This window comes from Mucor velutinosus (assembly GCF_035048745.1).
Source record: "Mucor velutinosus strain NIH1002 chromosome Unknown tig00001544, whole genome shotgun sequence".
NCBI classification, from domain to species: domain Eukaryota; kingdom Fungi; phylum Mucoromycota; class Mucoromycetes; order Mucorales; family Mucoraceae; genus Mucor; species Mucor velutinosus.
In genome coordinates, this window is record NW_027041908.1 from 272,024 (window position 1) to 291,072 (window position 19,049).

At 39.5% G+C, this 19,049-nt stretch overlaps 6 protein-coding genes across 6 annotated transcripts; 5 read left to right on the forward strand and 1 right to left on the reverse strand.

Moving 5' to 3' along the window:
* Nucleotides 1–4,935: 4,935 nt before the first annotated feature.
* ATC70_005406 (uncharacterized protein) lies at nucleotides 4,936–6,708 on the forward strand (the record flags this gene model as incomplete). Its single annotated transcript, XM_064824696.1, has 1 exon — nucleotides 4,936–6,708. One exon carries the CDS (start codon nucleotides 4,936–4,938, stop codon nucleotides 6,706–6,708), a length of 1,773 nt encoding a protein of 590 aa, XP_064680073.1.
* Nucleotides 6,709–7,499: 791 nt separating this feature from the next.
* ATC70_005407 (uncharacterized protein) lies at nucleotides 7,500–8,727 on the forward strand (the record flags this gene model as incomplete). The annotated part of the gene is made up of 6 exons (XM_064824697.1): nucleotides 7,500–7,564; nucleotides 7,616–7,745; nucleotides 7,810–7,956; nucleotides 8,017–8,043; nucleotides 8,098–8,124; nucleotides 8,182–8,727. 6 exons carry the CDS (start codon nucleotides 7,500–7,502, stop codon nucleotides 8,725–8,727), a joined length of 942 nt encoding a protein of 313 aa, XP_064680074.1.
* Nucleotides 8,728–9,019: 292 nt separating this feature from the next.
* Nucleotides 9,020–11,177, forward strand: ATC70_005408 (uncharacterized protein; the record flags this gene model as incomplete). Its single annotated transcript, XM_064824698.1, has 11 exons — nucleotides 9,020–9,137; nucleotides 9,195–9,364; nucleotides 9,421–9,692; nucleotides 9,749–9,917; nucleotides 10,005–10,160; nucleotides 10,214–10,300; nucleotides 10,378–10,538; nucleotides 10,617–10,672; nucleotides 10,731–10,846; nucleotides 10,901–10,972; nucleotides 11,028–11,177. 11 exons carry the CDS (start codon nucleotides 9,020–9,022, stop codon nucleotides 11,175–11,177), a joined length of 1,527 nt encoding a protein of 508 aa, XP_064680075.1.
* Nucleotides 11,178–11,419: 242 nt separating this feature from the next.
* ATC70_005409 (uncharacterized protein) lies at nucleotides 11,420–12,660 on the forward strand (the record flags this gene model as incomplete). Its single annotated transcript, XM_064824699.1, has 2 exons — nucleotides 11,420–11,941; nucleotides 12,067–12,660. The coding sequence occupies 2 exons, from the start codon at nucleotides 11,420–11,422 to the stop codon at nucleotides 12,658–12,660; spliced, it is 1,116 nt and encodes a 371-aa protein (XP_064680076.1).
* Nucleotides 12,661–14,809: 2,149 nt separating this feature from the next.
* ATC70_005410 (uncharacterized protein) lies at nucleotides 14,810–16,035 on the reverse strand (the record flags this gene model as incomplete). The annotated part of the gene is made up of 5 exons (XM_064824700.1): nucleotides 14,810–14,884; nucleotides 14,951–15,237; nucleotides 15,306–15,482; nucleotides 15,561–15,923; nucleotides 15,981–16,035. 5 exons carry the CDS (start codon nucleotides 16,033–16,035, stop codon nucleotides 14,810–14,812), a joined length of 957 nt encoding a protein of 318 aa, XP_064680077.1.
* A 1,010-nt stretch (nucleotides 16,036–17,045) lies between these two features.
* NUO24 (NADH:ubiquinone oxidoreductase 24) lies at nucleotides 17,046–18,992 on the forward strand (the record flags this gene model as incomplete). The annotated part of the gene is made up of 6 exons (XM_064824701.1): nucleotides 17,046–17,273; nucleotides 17,327–17,641; nucleotides 17,701–17,833; nucleotides 17,884–18,182; nucleotides 18,258–18,482; nucleotides 18,546–18,992. The coding sequence occupies 6 exons, from the start codon at nucleotides 17,046–17,048 to the stop codon at nucleotides 18,990–18,992; spliced, it is 1,647 nt and encodes a 548-aa protein (XP_064680078.1).
* Nucleotides 18,993–19,049: the final 57 nt, after the last annotated feature.

A 19,049-nucleotide genomic window follows, 5' to 3' on the forward strand; every position in this document is an offset into this window, starting at 1 on the left:
AAACCAGAAAGCATTCGAGTCGTGTTTTCTCGTGTTAGGAGCTGTTGTAGACTGCCAGAGTAGCACCAAATAGTTGCTTTTATCCAGCACTAACTTCCTGACACCTTTGCTCAACTTTTTGGGGACCAAAAAAAACCATGGCAAAAAATCGACCAAAAAGCATGAGGTACCCCTCATGATTTTCATCGAAAATCAAACGACCCCGTTTTTCACCTTGATAATGAAGACTTTTACTATGATGTGTATTGAATCAAAATGTTTCTATCGATCTAGCGTAGCTCCTGAAATCATCTTTGTGGGACTTTGATATGTGAAATTTCGACTTTTCGGCCAGAAATCTCTTTTCGCATTTTTATGAATTGCTTCATAAGTTTATTCAAAGCATCTATATTACTTGGTACCATTGGATGCGCCTTGAAAAGCACTCCAAGAAAGCTTAATGAAGTGTACGATAATTATCATATTCTACTTAGTCGAATCTGCAAAACTAGTTCAATCGTGTCCGAATCATCAAGTTTTGGCCAATCTGGAACAGAACTTAAGTCTAGGTTTGAATTAATTTTTGCTTGTGGGTAGGCTGGCAAACGTAATGCCCTTTTCATCATGAACGCAATACATTAATAGGTACTTTTAAAGCGTATGGAAATTAAGCGGCAAATTATATATTGCTATCTTTAGTCATGCTATTCTTCTTGCGTTCTATATTTAATAGAGCCTGTCTACCAAAATACTTGACAGATCAACTTATTTCCTTTTTGAGGCTCTGAAAGTGTCTAGAGACTGAATATGATATTCCTTCATCCAATACATCTCTTGCCTAGTCACGAAAAACTGTTACGTCACATTTTACTTTATTTTAATAAAAAATGCTGACTGTCTCTCACCAAATCAGTAATTGTTGACCAAAAAATTAATGACAATGAATAGGATTATAGGTAAGTATATTTTTTTTTTCGCAATCACTTGAATAATCACTCATTCTTTTATTTGAAACAACATCTTTTTTTTGCTGGAAATGCAAATATTTATGGTATGCATTGGAATCCATCTTAATGTGAGGCTCGCCCGTTATGATGGTACGTGTGAGCGTAATGCCTACGGTCCTTTGCTGAAGTAGTTGTATCGGTAATTCATATATTTTGTCCGAATCTGGCATTCTAACTTCAAAATAGTATAACTATACAGTTTCTCAAATAAAATAAAAATCATTTAATTCTGTACACTTTTACCAACGTATTGGTAGCTTATAGACGCACTCATGAAAATTTACTATTTTTTTATCGCTGGGAAATTCCATGAAGGCTTCTGATCTAATTATTATTATACAATTTTCTCCATGAATAGCAATGAAGTTTATTAAAGGTGCTTTCCTTCAATATATAAGGGCTGGCCAGTCGTGGTTAAATCAGAAAAGTGCAAGTTTTCTTGAGAAATGTTAGGCATATCTATTTAAATATTATATTTGAAGAAATATGCTTTGTTATAACTGTAGACTTCTAAGCTAATTTTGGCATAAATGCAATTTGAACTTTTCATCTTTTTCAAAGTTCAAACCAGAGGAAAATTTAAACAGAGAAAAAAAAAAAAAAAAAAAAAAAAACTCGAGCTAGAACTCGAAAAGGAGAGATTATCAACCAGTTCAATCAACTCATCTTTGGGTTGTTTCTTTTCAAGAGCTCTTCATCTCTTCAGTATTCTTCATCAAGCTTTATTTTGAGTTCCTCTGGGAGGTCAAAGTAGTTTGGAAATATAAAAAAAAGGGTTATATCAGAGTTAGGAGAGCGAGTTATCCATTCGTTGGTGTTGCTCTTGAAATGGCGACATAAAGCTGGTCATAATTAAATACAGGACTTGCGTAAGGTCTACAGCGACTTTTTTGAGATATTGTCATTGCAAAAGGCACCTTTAGTATAGGGAAAAACTCCCAAGAAAGAGAAAAGTATTTGAACTAAGCAATTGTCCTTTAAAATCCATGATCCCCATTTGATCAGCATCGCAACCATCATTGTCATCATCATTGCCATCATCAGAAAGACATTTGGGTCAGCCAGCAGCAGCGACGCCTGCCAAAATTACTTTAAACTCAGCTTATTTTTTCTCTTCAAGATTGGCCAAATCTCGTCCTTTGTCGACGTTTTTAATCTATTTTATGGTATTCGACTATATAAGTTGTAATGATCACCCTATGCTCCTTAATACATTCTTGAAGTACTTTTCAAGACGCTTCCAATGGTGCTATCTGTAATAAGTGTTTTGACTGAAACTGTTGGAAAATTTGGTAAAATATGAAATGAGGTTTTTACCGAAAATAGCCATATTTTGCATATGAAAGCCTGATAAAAGTGGTTTCAGAGGTTGCTTTGAATAGAGAGAAACATTTTGATCTGATATATACCATAGCAAAAGTCTTTATTTTCAAGGTGAAAAACGCGGTCGTTTGATTTTCGATGAAAACCATGAGGTACCCCCTCATGCTTTTTGGTCGTTTTTTGACCATGTTTTCTGGGTCTTCAAAAAGTTAAGCAAAAGTGTCAGGATGTCACTACTACTCGAGTACAATTGTTTGGTATCATTCTGGTGGCTCAGAAAGGTCTATATGCCAAGATATGAAGGCTTGAAAGCTGTCAAATGTGGTTATGTATTGCTTTATAGAGCTTATTTACACGACATAAATCACATCTTTGGTAGCTGCAATTTACTGGAAAGGCAGTTCTGTAGCTTGAGCAATTTTTAATTCGAATAGGAGGCATATTGATTTTGGTAAAGCTGATTCATGCAAATTTTGATGCGCTAAGTTGCCGGTAAGCTGATTAACAATGGAAATGAAAAACCGAATATGCTGCTTGAATACTATGGTTTTGCACCTTCGCCTTGCTATGGTAAAACCCTCTTATTATAGGTCAATGTTACCAAGTGTTGAATTAGATGCAATTTCGCTACGCTCGATGACGGTGTCGCCTTGCGGGCTGTCGCTATAGACATTTCAAAGTAGTAATAATAAAAATCTGCTATTATATCAGTAGATTTTAAACAATCCACTATTAATAAAGGAAATGAGAAATCGAATTTGTTGCTTATACTATGATTTTGCATATTCGCTTTGCAACGATCAAACCCTCGTATAGAACAATAATATCAAATGCTTAGTTGTCATAGGTTTGCACCTTTGCTTCGCTGCGATCAAGCCCTCATATAGATCAATGTTACCAAGCGTTGGATTAGACGCGTTATGTTCTTTCCTCCAAACCCCTTCCCCATTGCCGGCTTTGCCTTTGATTTTAATACTTTGTACGGCACACAATCCTTTAAAATTTTGAAAGGAATTGATTTGTTTGTCTACTTTTTTTTTGAATGTTTTACAATACATATATAGTGAAGAAGAGGATGTTGCTTTACAGTAGGTGCCAAGCGATAATCATCTTTGCAATCTCCATAGGGTCTCTTTCAGGGCATCAGTGTAATGATACCTGGTCTCCAGATCATTGCGATTCAACATGTATCTGAAGCGGTGCTTGTATGATGTGCGAGCGTAACTACTACGAATAGACTTCTTGGTCATCGCAAATATTCAAAAATATAGAACATTAAAATAATACAACTGAGATTGTATTTAGATACTCTCTGGAGAGGGTCCAAATCTAGAACAGGATGTACAAGATGTGATACATAGCATGTGTTTAATGCTATATGAACTTTAAACAAGTTGCAGGTATATCAGAGAGATGTGGTAATAAGACAAACGTATATTGGTATCTAAGCAAAGATAAGCATTCCCAGAAAGAGAAAGACTGGGAGACAGCCGAGTTAAATTCTCCACACACATACACACAAAGACACACACACACACACACACACACACACACACACAACCTCACCAGTTATCATGGAACAAAAACAGCGTTCCACAGAGAAGGGTTATAAAAAATCATATATAAAAAAAAAAACTCAAGTTGCGATCCTCCCGTGTCTAGATGCAGCGCACAAAACAACAAAAATGTATGGTTAAGTTTTGTAGTACAATTCCAAAAAAATAAATAAAACGTCTCAAATCAGTGGATGCTATGGTGTAACTTCATTTAAGTGGATAATATGAGTCCCTTCTTTTGAGCATCAACTTGTATGTTTGAGAAGCTTTCTGATTGAGGTTAAACTGTAAATGAAGAAGATGCAACACTGACCACCTTTTTTTTTTTTTTTTTTTTATATATACCAAGAGCAAGAGCGCCATGGGCGTTTGCCATTGTCTTGTGATTTGGGGCATTATCTCTCTCCCTTTCTCTCAACGATTGATAAACTATATTTTATATACATGATATATTCGATAGGAATGACACACTATGAGACTCGTTTCTTTTCCCAATTTGAGATGATGTCTAGAGGCAAGTAAATGGCAAGACATGTGAGGATAAGCTTTTTTGTGTGTCGAAGAGATAACCGATTTTCGGTATGATATGTATGTGCCTGATATGATAAACCATATTTTCTCATTGCTCTTCAGCATTTAGTGTCACTTTACTAGCCAACATTTAGCCTATACACAATGTCCCTTTTGTTCTATTGTCTGCTTCATATGTCCTAGATTCAAACAGCTGAAAAAAAAAAGCACAAAGGCACTCGTTTCAACAGCACAGATGGGATGTTACACACCCCTCGACCAAGAGGAAAAAAAAAAAAAAAAATTTAAATGTTACTCACCATCTCTAATCTACACTTTTTGTCTCTCTGAGCAGTCGGAGTTAAAGCAGAACCAATCTCCAGTTGTATATTTATCCTAAACCTAATCAAATCAAATCTGTAACCATGGATCAAAAAAAATACTATAAATACGAGAGAGGGATTCCTTGTTCAACAGCCAAGTATCTCTCTTCCTCTCTCTTGTTTTAACAAGCACTACTACCTTTCTCTCTTTCCCGTTTCACACTATACACAACAAAAATGACTTGGGTTGATAGAGTGAATGACTTTGTTGCTCATTCAAGAGTCGGCAAATTCTTTCAATTGGATGGATCTGGTGCTAGACGTGAAAGAAAGGGCACTCGATTCATGACTGAAATCCGTGCTGGTTTAACTACCTTCTTTGCTATGGCCTACATTATTTCAGTCAATGCCTCCATCATCAGTGACAGTGGAGGAACCTGTGAATGTGTTCCCACCGAAACTGATCCCACTTGCGATTTGAACGACGATTACATGGCTTGTGTCTATCAAGTCAAATTAGACATGATTATGGGTACCACCATCATTGCCTTGATCTCTAGTTTTTTGATTGGTGTCTGCGCCAATTTGCCCATTGGTATGGCTCCTGGTATGGGTCTCAATGCTTATTTCACTTACACTGTTGTCGGTTATCACGGTTCTGGCAAGGTTAGCTACGAAACTGCCTTGGCTGCTGTCTTTATCGAAGGCATCATTTTCTTGGTGCTCTCCATCTTTGGTATCCGTCAATGGCTTGCTCGTATCATCCCCATGAGTATCAAGATTGCTATGGGTTGTGGTATTGGTCTTTATCTCTGTTTCATTGGTCTTCAATCATCTGCTGGTATCGGACTGGTTAGACTTGATTTATCTACGCTCGTTACTCTGGGTGCTTGCCCTACAGAGGCTCTCAGTGCTGATGGTGTCTGCCAATGGGGTCGTATGACTAATGGTACTACTTATATGGGTATGCTTGGCCTTGTCATTATGGCCATCTTGTTGCTCTACCGTGTCCGTGGTGCCATCTTGATCTCTATTGTCTTTATTGCCATCACCTCATGGCCCCGTAACAATGCTGTTACCTATTTCCCTTATACCGCTCACGGTGATCTCATGTTCAACTTTTTCAAGAACGTCGTCTCTCTTCACAAAATGGACCATGTTCTCGGTAAATTCGATTTCAACTTGAGCGGCAAGGACATCTGGATTGCTTTGATTACTTTCCTTTACGTTGATATCATGGACACCACTGGTACCATGTACTCTATGGCCAACTATGGTGGTTTCACTGACAAGGCTGGTGACTTCGAGCACTCTACTTATGCTTTCATGACGGATGCCGCCTCCATCTCCATTGGTGCCTGTTTCGGTAGCTCCCCCTGTACTGCCTTTGTTGAATCTGGTGCTGGTATCGCTGAAGGTGGTCGCACTGGTATTACTGCCATTGCTACTGCATTCGGCTTCTTTGTCAGTATCTTCTTCTCTCCCATCTTTGCTAGTTTCCCTCCATGGTCTACTGGCCCCGCATTGATCGTGGTTGGCTCCATGATGCTTTCAGGTGTGCGTAATATTAACTGGGATTATCCTGGAGATGCCATCCCTGCTTTCATTACCTTGACTGTCATGCCTTTCACTTACTCTATTGCTTATGGTGTCATTGGTGGTATCATCTCTTACATTATCATCAATGGTTTCGTCTACCTCGTCGACAAGCTCTCTCGCGGTTACATTCGTCCTGACTACTCTCAGCGTGAAGACTGGTGGACCGCTGCTTTGAGCCGTCCCTTCTTGCCTACCTGGGTCCGTTTCCTGGTTGCCAAATCCAGAGGTCAGCCTTTCGACTGGCATGAAGATGAATACGAGTTTGAAGATGAAGAGCCTCAAGATGTCATTCACGAAGACAATCATCACGAGAAGAGAACTGCCTCTCAAGACCGTATTGTTGACAATATTAGTGCTCACAGCTTGAACGAAACCACTTCGGTCTCTTACAACGAGAAGGTGATGCATTAAACTTTACTATTATAATCATATCCCTAATATACAACCATGTACTATTTATCATCTACTCTTACTTTCATCATTACTATATCTTATAGTCGATAAAATTTTAATAAAAACAATAAGCACAAAAGCATTTGACATGTTTATTCTCACAATCCAAAAATATAACCTTTCCCTCCGTTCATCCCAATGGCATGACATGGCATGGGCGCATGGTACACAGCATGGTACTGTATCAGTTACCCTGTCTACACTACTAGAGCAAACCTTAATCATGGAAGCTTCTTTATTGTAGTTCCCACAATAGTAAAGGAATATTATAAGACTTACATTTGTACAACTCGATGTGCATACCTCTTAGTTGCAATGACTATTATGTATGTACAGCATGCTTCTTAGTCGCAAATATCTATACTTGGTATTGACGTTGCGTTAGAGCTACTGTATACACTGTTCAGAACAGCCAGGTGAGACCATCATTTTACTAGAGCACTGTGTCTGAGATTGTCCTCTTCTTCATGTTGACATGCGAGCTCAAAGCCTTGAGTCAAGAACAGTAACACGCTCATCATTATGCCGCCTAGGCAGGTTGCAAGATCGATATCCCTAAATAGCATCTTTGAGATACTCTACTAACGTAGCCAAACACACTACAGTGGTGTTTTAAAAACTGCAAATGAGAGATGGCATGGCATCCATCGGGGATTAGCCTTCAACAAGACTGAAAATAACTGTGTGCCCATGTCAAATGAAAATATTTCTTTTGCTTTTTTGTTTTTACACCCTATCGTCGAGTCAACATGGCTGTGATTAGATCGATAACAGGCGCTTGCAATGCTGTCTTTTACAGTGTGTCATTGTTTGGGTAACACATCACCATCATCATGTAAACATGCAAGCTATTGACAGCGATCAGTGTGGCAGGGACGATGAATTTCATCCAAATCACATCGTTTGTACTGCGACCCTTTTCTGAGCGATTGATGGTCAGGATCAATTCAAGGCTAGTAGGCACTGTATGGAAAGTGATGCAGTATGTGTTTGAGGTATGATTGTAGCTACACGCTAGATGCTTGCGAAGCTCGGCTGACACAACACATCTCTGTACAGCGTCGCAAGAAAGCGCATATTACCTTCTCAGGAGACAAGATTCCTTACAAGGAAAACGCATTGATCTTGGCTAATCACCAAGCTTGGACAGATATCTATCTCATTCATTCAGTAGCAAACCGACGAGACATGCTGTATAACTGCAAAGTAAGTGCACCATTCATGCAAATCTAACTTACTGGATTGATTAACCGTTTGTCATGACAGTATTTTGTCAAGGACTCCATCAAATATGTACGTAGTTGTTGGTAGGTACCACACAATAACGCTAACATTCTCGATTTGCAGCTACCATTTTTTGGCTGGGGCATGTGGGTAAGCAATGACGAATAGGCACATGTGGAACATACACACTCATGATTCAGACAACAGCTTGCAGGGTTTATCTACGTTCGCCGTAACTGGACGCAAGATCAAAAAAAGATTCAAGCAACATTTAGCACCATGAAGCGACTAGAAACACCAGCTTGGATCATCAACTATGTAGAGGGATCGAGAATCACGCCAAAGAAGCTATTGGAGGCACAAAACTTTTCAAGAGAGCGTGGATATCCTGTCATGGACAATGTTTTACTACCAAGAACCAAGGGATTTGTGAGTTGTGTCAATGAATTCAGAGGCTCTCATATCAAGTACGTCTATGATTTTACAATTGCGTATCGACAAACCACCAACCTCAAGGGGATCAATCAAGCACCTAGCATGGTGCGAGCCCACGTGCATTCACTATGGCCAGAATACGAATTCCACGTCAATGTCAGAAGATACGCTATTGCTGATCTACCTGAAGATGAAAATGAGTTGGGAAATTGGTTGAGAGCTCGTTGGGCAGAGAAGAATAGTATTTTGGCTACGTTGAAAAAGTGCTGGATTGATGGATTAGATGAAAACATCATATGGAAGGAGACCTCCTGGTAGAGGGATTGAATAAATATATATATATATATATATATAACTTTTTTTTACATTGTGTTGGGAAGAGTAGCATGTAGTTATGCAAATCGTTGTCTAGCATCATCTCAGCGTTAAACAAGTGCTAGTGACATTGAACGTGATAGACTGTCAATTCCCATTTCTCGGATTAGCTACTGTTGTTGATTTATCATGGCTCACACGCAAGCAAGCAGTCTTTTAAGCTGGCCTGCTGACAGGCAGATAGAGTTTCATTAAAACTACGCGTGTTTCTCCTCTCACTCTTTTATTCGTAATCATGTCTCCAGCACCTAGTAATCCACTTGAGCAAGTATCCAAAGTGCTTCAACCCACTGCCACCGTCTCTATCACCGAAAAAGTGGCAGTGCTTCAAGCATTCTCTGCAACATTGACTGGTACATAGATACCGCATATTCACTGACTACCAACGATGCTGACAACAATCTATACAGAGAACCTTAGTTTGGAGAAGTCAGCAGAGATTTTACAAGCTGTACCTCTTGGCTTGTTTTACTATGGATTCTCTGTCGAGGACGATCAATTAACAGCCGTATTATGTGAGCTTATCAGCAAGCTATTGCAGCCTTTTACCTACGAACAGATTGTATCTGCAGAGAACAAGGTAAAAGAAATGCAGCATGAGCGACATGTCGAGCAACATCTCATTACTGAGCATAGGAATACTTATTGCAAGGATTGACGCATTTCACGCCTGACATTCGTTATTTATCATTGCAGCAAGTGTTCAAGTGTTTAGCATCAGATGCATTTGTAGCCAATATGGTTGATTCTGATATCTTTCCTTTGGTGCTTGCCACAATTGCATTTCAAGATGCTCGCACTGCGAATAAGGCCAGTGAACTCCTGTACAAGATTTCAGCAACGCCATCAGGACAAGCTGCGTTTTTTGGTCCTACTTGTACTGCCATGTTGAAACAATTGTTGCAAATGTAGGTCCTTGCGCTCGAATCAGTATCAAAATTAGGCTCACGCTCTGTCTCTATAGCAATGGTGTCATCAGTTTCCGAGTCTACGATTTGATCATTAAAGTAGCCACGTATTCAGACAGCACATTTGACGCTTGCGAATCATCTGGCCTTTTATCTGTATTCACAAAAGAGCTTCAATCAGACGATCTCCTTGTAAAGATAAATGCAATTGAACTCTTGAACGAGGTAAGGGTTTCTATAAAAGAAGCTCCATCTGCCATCACTCCTTTTTCTCTCACTCTCTCTACTGACACAACGATTGGGAATATCTAGATTGCAACTACTTCTGCCGGGTTATCCTTTTTAGAAAAGGCCAATTTACTGGATAGCATTGCAACAATTCTAGACAATCCTGATGACTCTGATGTGGTTGTACAATTAGTAAAATGCGCTGTCATCAAGTTTTTAGGTAATCTCGGTGAAAAAGAGGTAAGAAGGGCGTGCACAGTAGAATTTGCAAATCACTGAGCACTGTTTGGTAGCACATTGATTTTGAGCCCATGTCTACCAAATACCATATCATGGAGAAAATTCAAAACTGCCTCGAAACACAAAATATTGAAATTCTGGTAAGCTTCTGGTTTTCGCTGAATTCATGCCGAAATACCCTAAAAAAAAAAAACGTTGTTTATTCCTGAAATGGTAGATTGTCGCAATTTCCACAATTGGGCTTGTTGGATCACATCCCTCTGGATTGAAACTCTTGTCAGATTCGCTATTGACAACATTCTTTTCGAGATACGAAACTGCTGTCGGTCAAGTCAAGGCTGTGTATCTTCAAAGCATGTCCAAAATACTGTCTGTGAGGTATGTTGTTTCTCTGATGAAAAAAGCGTCCGTCCCCCCCCCCCTGTCTCCCTTATTGAAATTTTGTTGTCATGTTAGGGATGGCACAGAACAAGTTGAAAGAACAACAATGGAAATTTACAATAGAATTCAAGGTAACAATTGGTACATGTTATGATTGCAATAGACGGATTCATTGTCATGACCATGTAGGAAGACCCTCCACTTTATTAAGTTTAATTAAGGAGGCCAAACAGCCTGAAGATGGCATTCGTGTTGCATCCTTTGCTGTTATGCAAGCCGTTGCATATCATGCCTGGGGTGTTCAGGTAATAATACCGCTACAATCCAACCAGTACTATAATACTCAACATTTTTAACAGTTGATGGCGCAATCAAACGAATTCATGAATTATATTTTGAATAGATCAACAGAGTACACCGAGCAAGGACAGGTAAAGTAGAAAAGCAGAGCCAATCTAGATGCCCATGCTCACATTGAATTTAAAGAATTGGAAATATGCCATTATCCAAACATTGGCCTCTGCACCTGACGCAGCGCGTGTTTTGAATGAATATTATGCTCAACTTCAGATTTATGTTCGTCAAGGTGCTCATTTCAAAATATTGGAACCTGCTGCAGCAGTGAAGAGCAACTAGGCGGTCTTCGGAGGAATTGTGTGCACATCAATATGATACTACTGTGCCTTGTTGGGAAGAGCGAGTGAGGGGATGATTGAGAATCACAAGCTCATTTTTAAACATATATATATATATATACAAGAAATTCTCTCTTGATCTTTCTCTCTTTTCTTTCCTTCTTGCAATCTCCCCTTCTCTCTTTCTCTCTATCACTACTACTAATAAAAATCCCCTTAATCCACATTCCTCTTGTATATATTATGAAAGACTCGACCATGCTACTAGATTTCCCTTCATTGTCTTCTCTGACAATCACATCTAAAAACGAACCATCATTTGTCAAAGAGCAATACATACCTTCTGCCATAGACAATATCAAGCCGAAAAAGAAAAAGAGATCCTCCCTGCCAACATGGCCACTTGTACAACAACTCAAACTCATTCTATTGACCATGAAATCATCCCAAAAGCAAGAGCAACCACAGAAACACCATCATGTTCGCTTACTGAGCCATTATGGACAATTGCAGCGACGACAAATCGGAACAGGTGCATCTGCCACGGTGCTCTTGACACATCAATTGCAAGAAGATGGAAAGGTGATGCGGGTTTATGCAGTCAAAGCATTCCGAAAGAGAAAGGTGCGAGAGACGGACGCAAGTTTTATGAAGAAATTGATCAGCGAGTTTTGTATATCATCGACGTTGGATCACCCAAATATCGTCAAGACTGTAGATCTAGTGTTGGATGAGAAGAATCGATATTGTACAGTGATGGAATATGTAAGTCATAGCAAAGAGCCTGCGCTGCTGCTGCTGCTGCTGCTGCTGCTGCTGCTGCTGCATGAGCAAGCAGTAGTAAATCATAGAATTCCATGACTTATCCCAAGCAACCCCTTTTCATGTAGTGCTCAGGAGGAGATCTGTATTCATTTATTAAAGAGGGTCGCTTATCTTCGCAGGATGAAGCCAATGGATATTTCAAGCAACTCCTCGACGGCCTCTCCTATCTTCATCGTTTAGGCGTGGCACATCGTGATATCAAGCCAGAGAACCTATTGTTAGTCAAGCAGAATACATCAACCATTCTCAAAATTTCGGATTTTGGTGAAGCAGATGTCTTTCGTGAGGCATGGCAAGAGTCATGTCGATTGTCAGATGGATTATGTGGATCAACGCCCTATATTGCTCCCGAGATTTTCGTTTGTTCCAAACAAGGATATCGTGCAAGTCAAGCGGATGTCTGGTCTGCTGGAATAGTTTACTTTTGTATGCGCTTGAATGGCGTACCATTCTACTCGGCACAACAATCGGACACAAACTACCGTCTCTATAGAAAGCATTACGCCGAACAAGCTTACCCTGCTTTTGAATCATTTGATGAAGAAAGCAGACAGATGATGTATGCGATGCTGAACCCTGATCCAGAGAAGAGATATACTATACAAGACGTGCTCAAGTTGACCTGGTTAGCCGAGGTGAAACCGCCAATATACACCTGAATTAATAAAGGTTCATCATCTCAAAGGACAAGCTTCTTTTCATGATTTTGGTCGTTGACTCTGTACGTGAGAGTGTGCATAATTTTATGTGGGTAACCATAGATTGCATCATTGTTTTCATGTACCTTACATTTATCATATGCGCCTGGTATAAACAAACGACGACCTTGCCTATAAGCTAATACTACTTTACAAGTTGCTTTTATTTGTATATATTGATTTTTTTTTTGTCAAAAGTGTGATAGTCAACAAAAAAAAAAGCTACCATTCTTCTTCTTGAGTTCAGCACTGCGCTTTTCCAGAATTTCCACTTTCATGCAGTGCAGACTCTGCCATTATTGATATTTAATTAGAATTTACTGTGTTTGTTGTGCATAGGTACATTGTCATGGTACCTCTTTTTCCTTTCTGAATAGATGTAGCTCATATTATTGTATACACTTTGTGTGTTTTTTCATCCCATTTAAGTTTTGTTGTCAACTCAGGGCACTATACATGTACATTGTATATACTGTATTTATTGAATTGATTAAGCATTTATCACTCTAGAATAACGTTTTTTTTTTGAATGTGAAGCTTCTGCTTGTGCATGATACCTGAACGCTACCAAATCAAGCCTTAGCGTTGCATTATAAATCATGAGCATATATAGTGATATGAACGTATAGTTGCAGTGGTGTAAAGGGCGTTTCTTATTCTTATAGTCTCGCATTACAGCTGGTAGCGTTCGCTCTGCCCTTTTGAAGTTGTCATCAGACCAAGCAATTCCAAAGACTTCATATCCAAGGGATCGGTCTGATACTTGAAGAAACTGATACCCGGAGCATAGCTAATTTAGCCTCAAATAAAGCGGCAAAATACAAACATGTATTCCATTTGACATCATAAAACGATATCCCATCAATATTGATATTCTGTTTTAAAATCGTGGGCGTAAATATTGCCCTGACAAATGAAGACCCCCCTCCCCGTCTGTCATAATGATCTTGAACCCTAATAAAACCTCCTGCAGTATTTTGATAAAATACGCAAGAGCAGTCAGTAGCACGAGCTGCCGCTGCGCAGGCTGGTCCTCACTGAAGCGAAGTGAAGCGAAGTGAAGCGAAGGTAGAGAACCATCCGAAGCATAAACGCTCATGTGATTAGTGATTTTATATCAATCAACAATCAAGGCTCTTCCAACATTTCAGCTGTATAAATTTTGCGATATTAGCCAAAGGTGTTTGAACGTAGGCTGGTTTCCAGCGAAGCGAAGCGTAGGTCAGGAAACCACCCAAAGTCTTGAAAGGCTCGTATACTTTAGTAAAAGTCTTTATTTTTGATTTCAAAAACGCGATCGTTTGATTATCGATAAAAACCATGAAGGATACCTCATGGTTTTTGACGATGATTTTTTAGATCCCAAAAAAGTTACGCTGTGTTTTACATGTTCTTCAGTAGTATGAGACAACACAAGTATGCTGTCTGTTCATATATGAGCTGGTCTTACTGATACAGACGTAAAACATCGTAGAAGAGTTAGACCCGCAGCTACAAATGAGATAGTAGGGTTCTCACACCACATTTTAAAGCAAAAAAAAAAAAAAAAAAAAAAAAAAAAAAAAAAAAAAAAAAAAGTTTTCAGATCAAGTAGTGGTAGTAGCAATTCAGACATCCAAATCAACTTTGGTTCGCGTAGCCTATTGATAGCAGCAATAATTTAGTTGGAAAAGCCTTTAATAAGCATCACCCTACTCGCTATACGCAGGACAAGTCAACTATAGATTCATTCGAAATATGAATAGAAGCTGATATAGTTTAAAATGTACCTCAGCGGTAGCTCATATCAATTTCAAAATTACATTTTTCGTGCAGATGGTCATGACCATTACTCTCCCCCCCCCTCCCTCCTCCTGAGCAACATAGACAATGCCAGGTGCTGTTCAACTGTTGCGTTTTAGACAGCAGCAAAGAGTTCATTTGATTGAATTGTATTACTATAGACTAAGAATACTACTACATATAACGCCAGGCATGCTCGTACAAGAAATTGGATCGACAACAAAAGAAGGATGAACGATAAGAAAAAAAAAAGAAAAAGTGTAGTGCTTTGTATTAAAAGTTGAAGAAAGGTGGAGGATGAGAAGAAGCAGAGGGAGATGGAATAGTTTTATGCCTTTTGCTTGGGTCTTCCCTTGGCTGAATTGTAGCCATACTTTGCTCTTTTTTCAGCAGGTTTCAGGATCTAAATCAAGGGGGGAGGAAAAGAATGAGACATTTATCACTAGCGTCTAACCCATCTTTCATATACCTGGAATGAACACATTAAAGATTCATCAACACTCATCATAGCACCCGCATTATCGAATTCTCCACAATAATTGGGCGCAGAGAACAAGGTAACTAATTGTCTCTTTGCGAAAAATTCATAGCCATCCTCAACGACTTGGTGAGCACGACAAATGAGGTCCAGGTCATGTTTTTGCAAAAATCGAGACACAACATCAGCTCCAAATGTAAATGAGACACCACGATCGTTTTCGCTCCAACCGGTAATATCCTTGTCAGGATCAGCCCATAGCAAATCACACAATAAACCTATAAACAATGACTCGCATATAAGAAAGGGATGTCATGACAGATCTATGCTTCTTTTTTTTTTTTACCGGTGTCTGGTACATCGGTAGGACGCATCACTCTACGAATTTGCTCCATGGTTTGTAAATCGGGGGAAAGTCCACCATGCATACACATAATCTTCTCGTCAATCACTGCAGCAATGGGTAAACAGTTGAAACAGTCTGTGAAAATTTTCCAGAGCTTTATGTTATATCGTCGTTTGCCTGTGATAAAGAGCATTAGATTGGCACCCGTAGACACACACACACACACACACACGCACAATCACCAGCCAAACTTACATTCGTCATAGAATCCGTATATACGATTGATGCTTGCACATTCATGGTTACCACGAAGAATAAAGAAGTTTTCAGGGTATTTGATTTTGTAGGCCAACAGCAAGCAGATGGTTTCGAGAGATTGTTTTCCTCTATCAACATAATCGCCCATGAAGAGATAATTTGCTTCAGGGGGGAAACCTCCATATTCAAATAATCGCAACAAATCATAATATTGTCCATGAATATCACCGCACACTTTAATAGGTGCTTCCAAGTCCAGTAGGATGGGTTGATTCATGAATATTTCGCGTGCTTTTTGACATAGAAATCGAATCTCATGTTCGCCAAGTTGAACTTGTTTACCGGGACGACTGCCTCTTACTACAGATGATAGTATATGTTACGACACTATCAAGACGCATTTTGGCTCTCATTTACCTTCCAAAAGGCGAACAATAATTGAATCAACATCTGCTTCGACTGTATCTGCCATGGTGTCTTTGTTTATTTCTATAAAGAGCAAGCAAGGAAAGAAAGAGAGAAAAAAATTAACGCGTTAGCATCCATTTGGGGGGGGGGGTTAAATAGTGGTAGATATACGATGCAAGAAAGAGGAGAGAAAGAGGGTAAATGAGAGCAATAGAGCCATCAAGATGTTGATTGGCATTGAAGCTATCAATGATATCTGCATTTTATCTCTCTTGTTATTCTCATGGGTCCTCTTTCTTGGTCGCCTGTATCTAATAGCCACATGTGAGCGAATACATACAAGTGAGTGTGTCTTTTTGTTGTGAGTATGTGTGCGCTTATATAGATATCTCTTATTTGCAGGACAAGCAACAAATGGTGTGAGAATATGTATATAAATTACTAAAAAAAAACGTAAAGAAAAGGAAAAAGAGAAGGAAAAGGGAAAAGGGATGAGCAGAATGAAGATTTAAGCTACACCCACACACAAAGAGGTGTATCGAGATTTCGACCAATCCAATCAGAACATGGTATTCTGTCCTCTCCATGGTAACCATGCAAAAAAAAAAAAAAAAAAAAAAAAAAAAGCACCTCGAGAAAACCTACCCGGGCAACCAAATCAAATATCACTGAAGCATGTGTGATAATCTGCACAGCATAATATTCACCTGGTAGACAGGCTGTAACAGATCATGCCATGATCTAATAAATTGGTGTCTTATCATATTGTAGTTCCGAGCCACTATCAAACGAAACAAAAACATTGAGCCAATGTATTAGCAACCTTTGTATAGAAAATCACGCACGTTGCGATGCAGAGGATTCAAATCAAGAATTGATGATTTCATTTATTTTGGCCGTTTTAAGACATGTTTGTTATTCGTCTATAAGTGCGTGTGTGAGGTTTTTTTTTTTTTTTTTTTTTTTTTTTTCTTGAGATCAAGTTGAGGGGTTTGTGTATAAAAATTGCTTCCTTCTTCAGTTTAATCTCGTTCTTCTTTCTTTTTTTTTTTTTTTTTCTTGTCATTATTAAAAATGGATATACCCAATAATAACAGTGATAGTAACGTACCTCGCATCCGTAATCTCCATCCCTCGCAGCTCTCGCCTGAGCATCCCTATGGTGCTATCAACGAGGATCATATACCTATTGAACGTACAATGAGTTCTTTTTCTGAAAGACTTGGATCTTTTGTCGGCTCCTACTCTCGTACCTCCATGATGTTTATGGCTGAAAACTTGGCTGTGCCAAATGGACCCCTGGTAAGTGTATCTTACAATGGCAATGTCTATGCTCGCTTATTTATACCGTGCAGCTTGACGACGAAGAAGACAAATATTCTGCGATCTCATCGGGTTATGTTTCAAGAATCCCATCAAAAACTTCTGTGTCACGATTGTCCAGGATCGAAACAGGCCCAAGTACAAGCGCTGCCAATGAACATTCCTCCTTACTCTTTTCGCATTTGGACAAGGTTCTCTCGACTCGAAGTGTTGGTACCGTGGCTGATGATTATCGCTTCGAAGCACATCCCCCTGCAGCCAAAAAGTCGTCGTTCACTCAGTCTATTTTCAACTCTATCAATATTTTGATTGGTATCGGTATTCTGGCATTGCCTCTTGGTTTCAAGGTAAGCTTTAACAGAGTGAGAGAGTGAGAGATCAGTGCTTGATCTGATGCTTGTTGTAGTGTGCTGGCTGGGCTATCGGTATGTCTGTTTTTGTATTCTGCTGTGGTCTCACCAATTACACTGCAAAGCTGTTACAAAAATGTCTGGACATTGACCCCGAATCCAGAACGTATGGTGATATGGGCGCTTTAGGTAAGTGACAATGGCATACATACCAAACAAGGTACTCATCTTCAGGCTAGCGTTTGGTTTAAAGGGAAGAATTTGGGTCACAGCTTTGTTTATTACAGAGCTGATCACAAGCAGTGTGGCATTGGTAGTTTTGTTGGGCGATGGTATTGACTCGTTGTTTCCCGGATTCTCGCTCAAAGAGACACGAGTTTTGTCCTTCTTTATCCTGACTCCCATGCTGTTCCTGCCTGTACGCCATTTGTCATATACCAGCTTACTAGGCATTATCAGTGCTTTTAGCATCATTATTGTCATTGTTGTGGACGGTGTGACCAAAAAGAATGCTCCTGGCAGTTTGATCGAGCCTGCAGTAAGTTGCTATCGTGTGTTTCATGTTGTTTCATATATATATATATTGACGAGTCCCTTTATTGTATGAAATCAGGATACAGAGATCTGGCCCTCAAATTGGATGACAGTACCCCTTAGTTTCGGATTGATCATGGCTGGCTTTGCAGGCCATGCTGTGTTTCCAACAGTGTACCGTGATATGGACACGCCCAAGCTGTATAGTAGAATGGTAAACTGGACATATGTAGCAACCACCTTTGTTTACTTTGGTGTTGCTGCTTGTGGTTATTTAATGTTTGGATCAGACACCATGCAAGAGGTAAGCCAAAAGACACATTACACATATATGTCACATTATTTAATTTGGAATCATTTGGTACAGATTACTCAAAACATTGTTTCCATTCCGGAATATAATCAAACCCTAAATCGTCTGGCTGTTTGGCTTATTGCCATGAATCCAATTGCCAAATACGGTCTTACAGTCAACCCTGTCAACTTGAGTTGGCAGATTTGGTTGTTCAAGGGCACACGTCTCGAGGACTGGTGCGACAAGGGAAGCTGGCGCGAGCCTATTCTCACTGCCATTGGCAAGGTGTGCATCAGTGCGTTCATTGTGGTTTTGGCTTACATTATTCCTGGTTTCGATAAAATCATGTCCCTCTTGGGCGCCTTCTTTTCTTTCATGATCTCGGGTATTTTCCCTCTGGTCTGCCATTTGTGCTTATTCGGTGACAGTATGTCTGTCAAGACCAAGATGTTGGATTACACTTTGATTATCATTGCTTCTTCCATGGCCCTCACAGGAACATGCTGGAGTTTCATCTAGATTCCCCCTCCTCTTTTTCTTTATACATTTTCGATATTCCCCTCAACTTGATGTTCA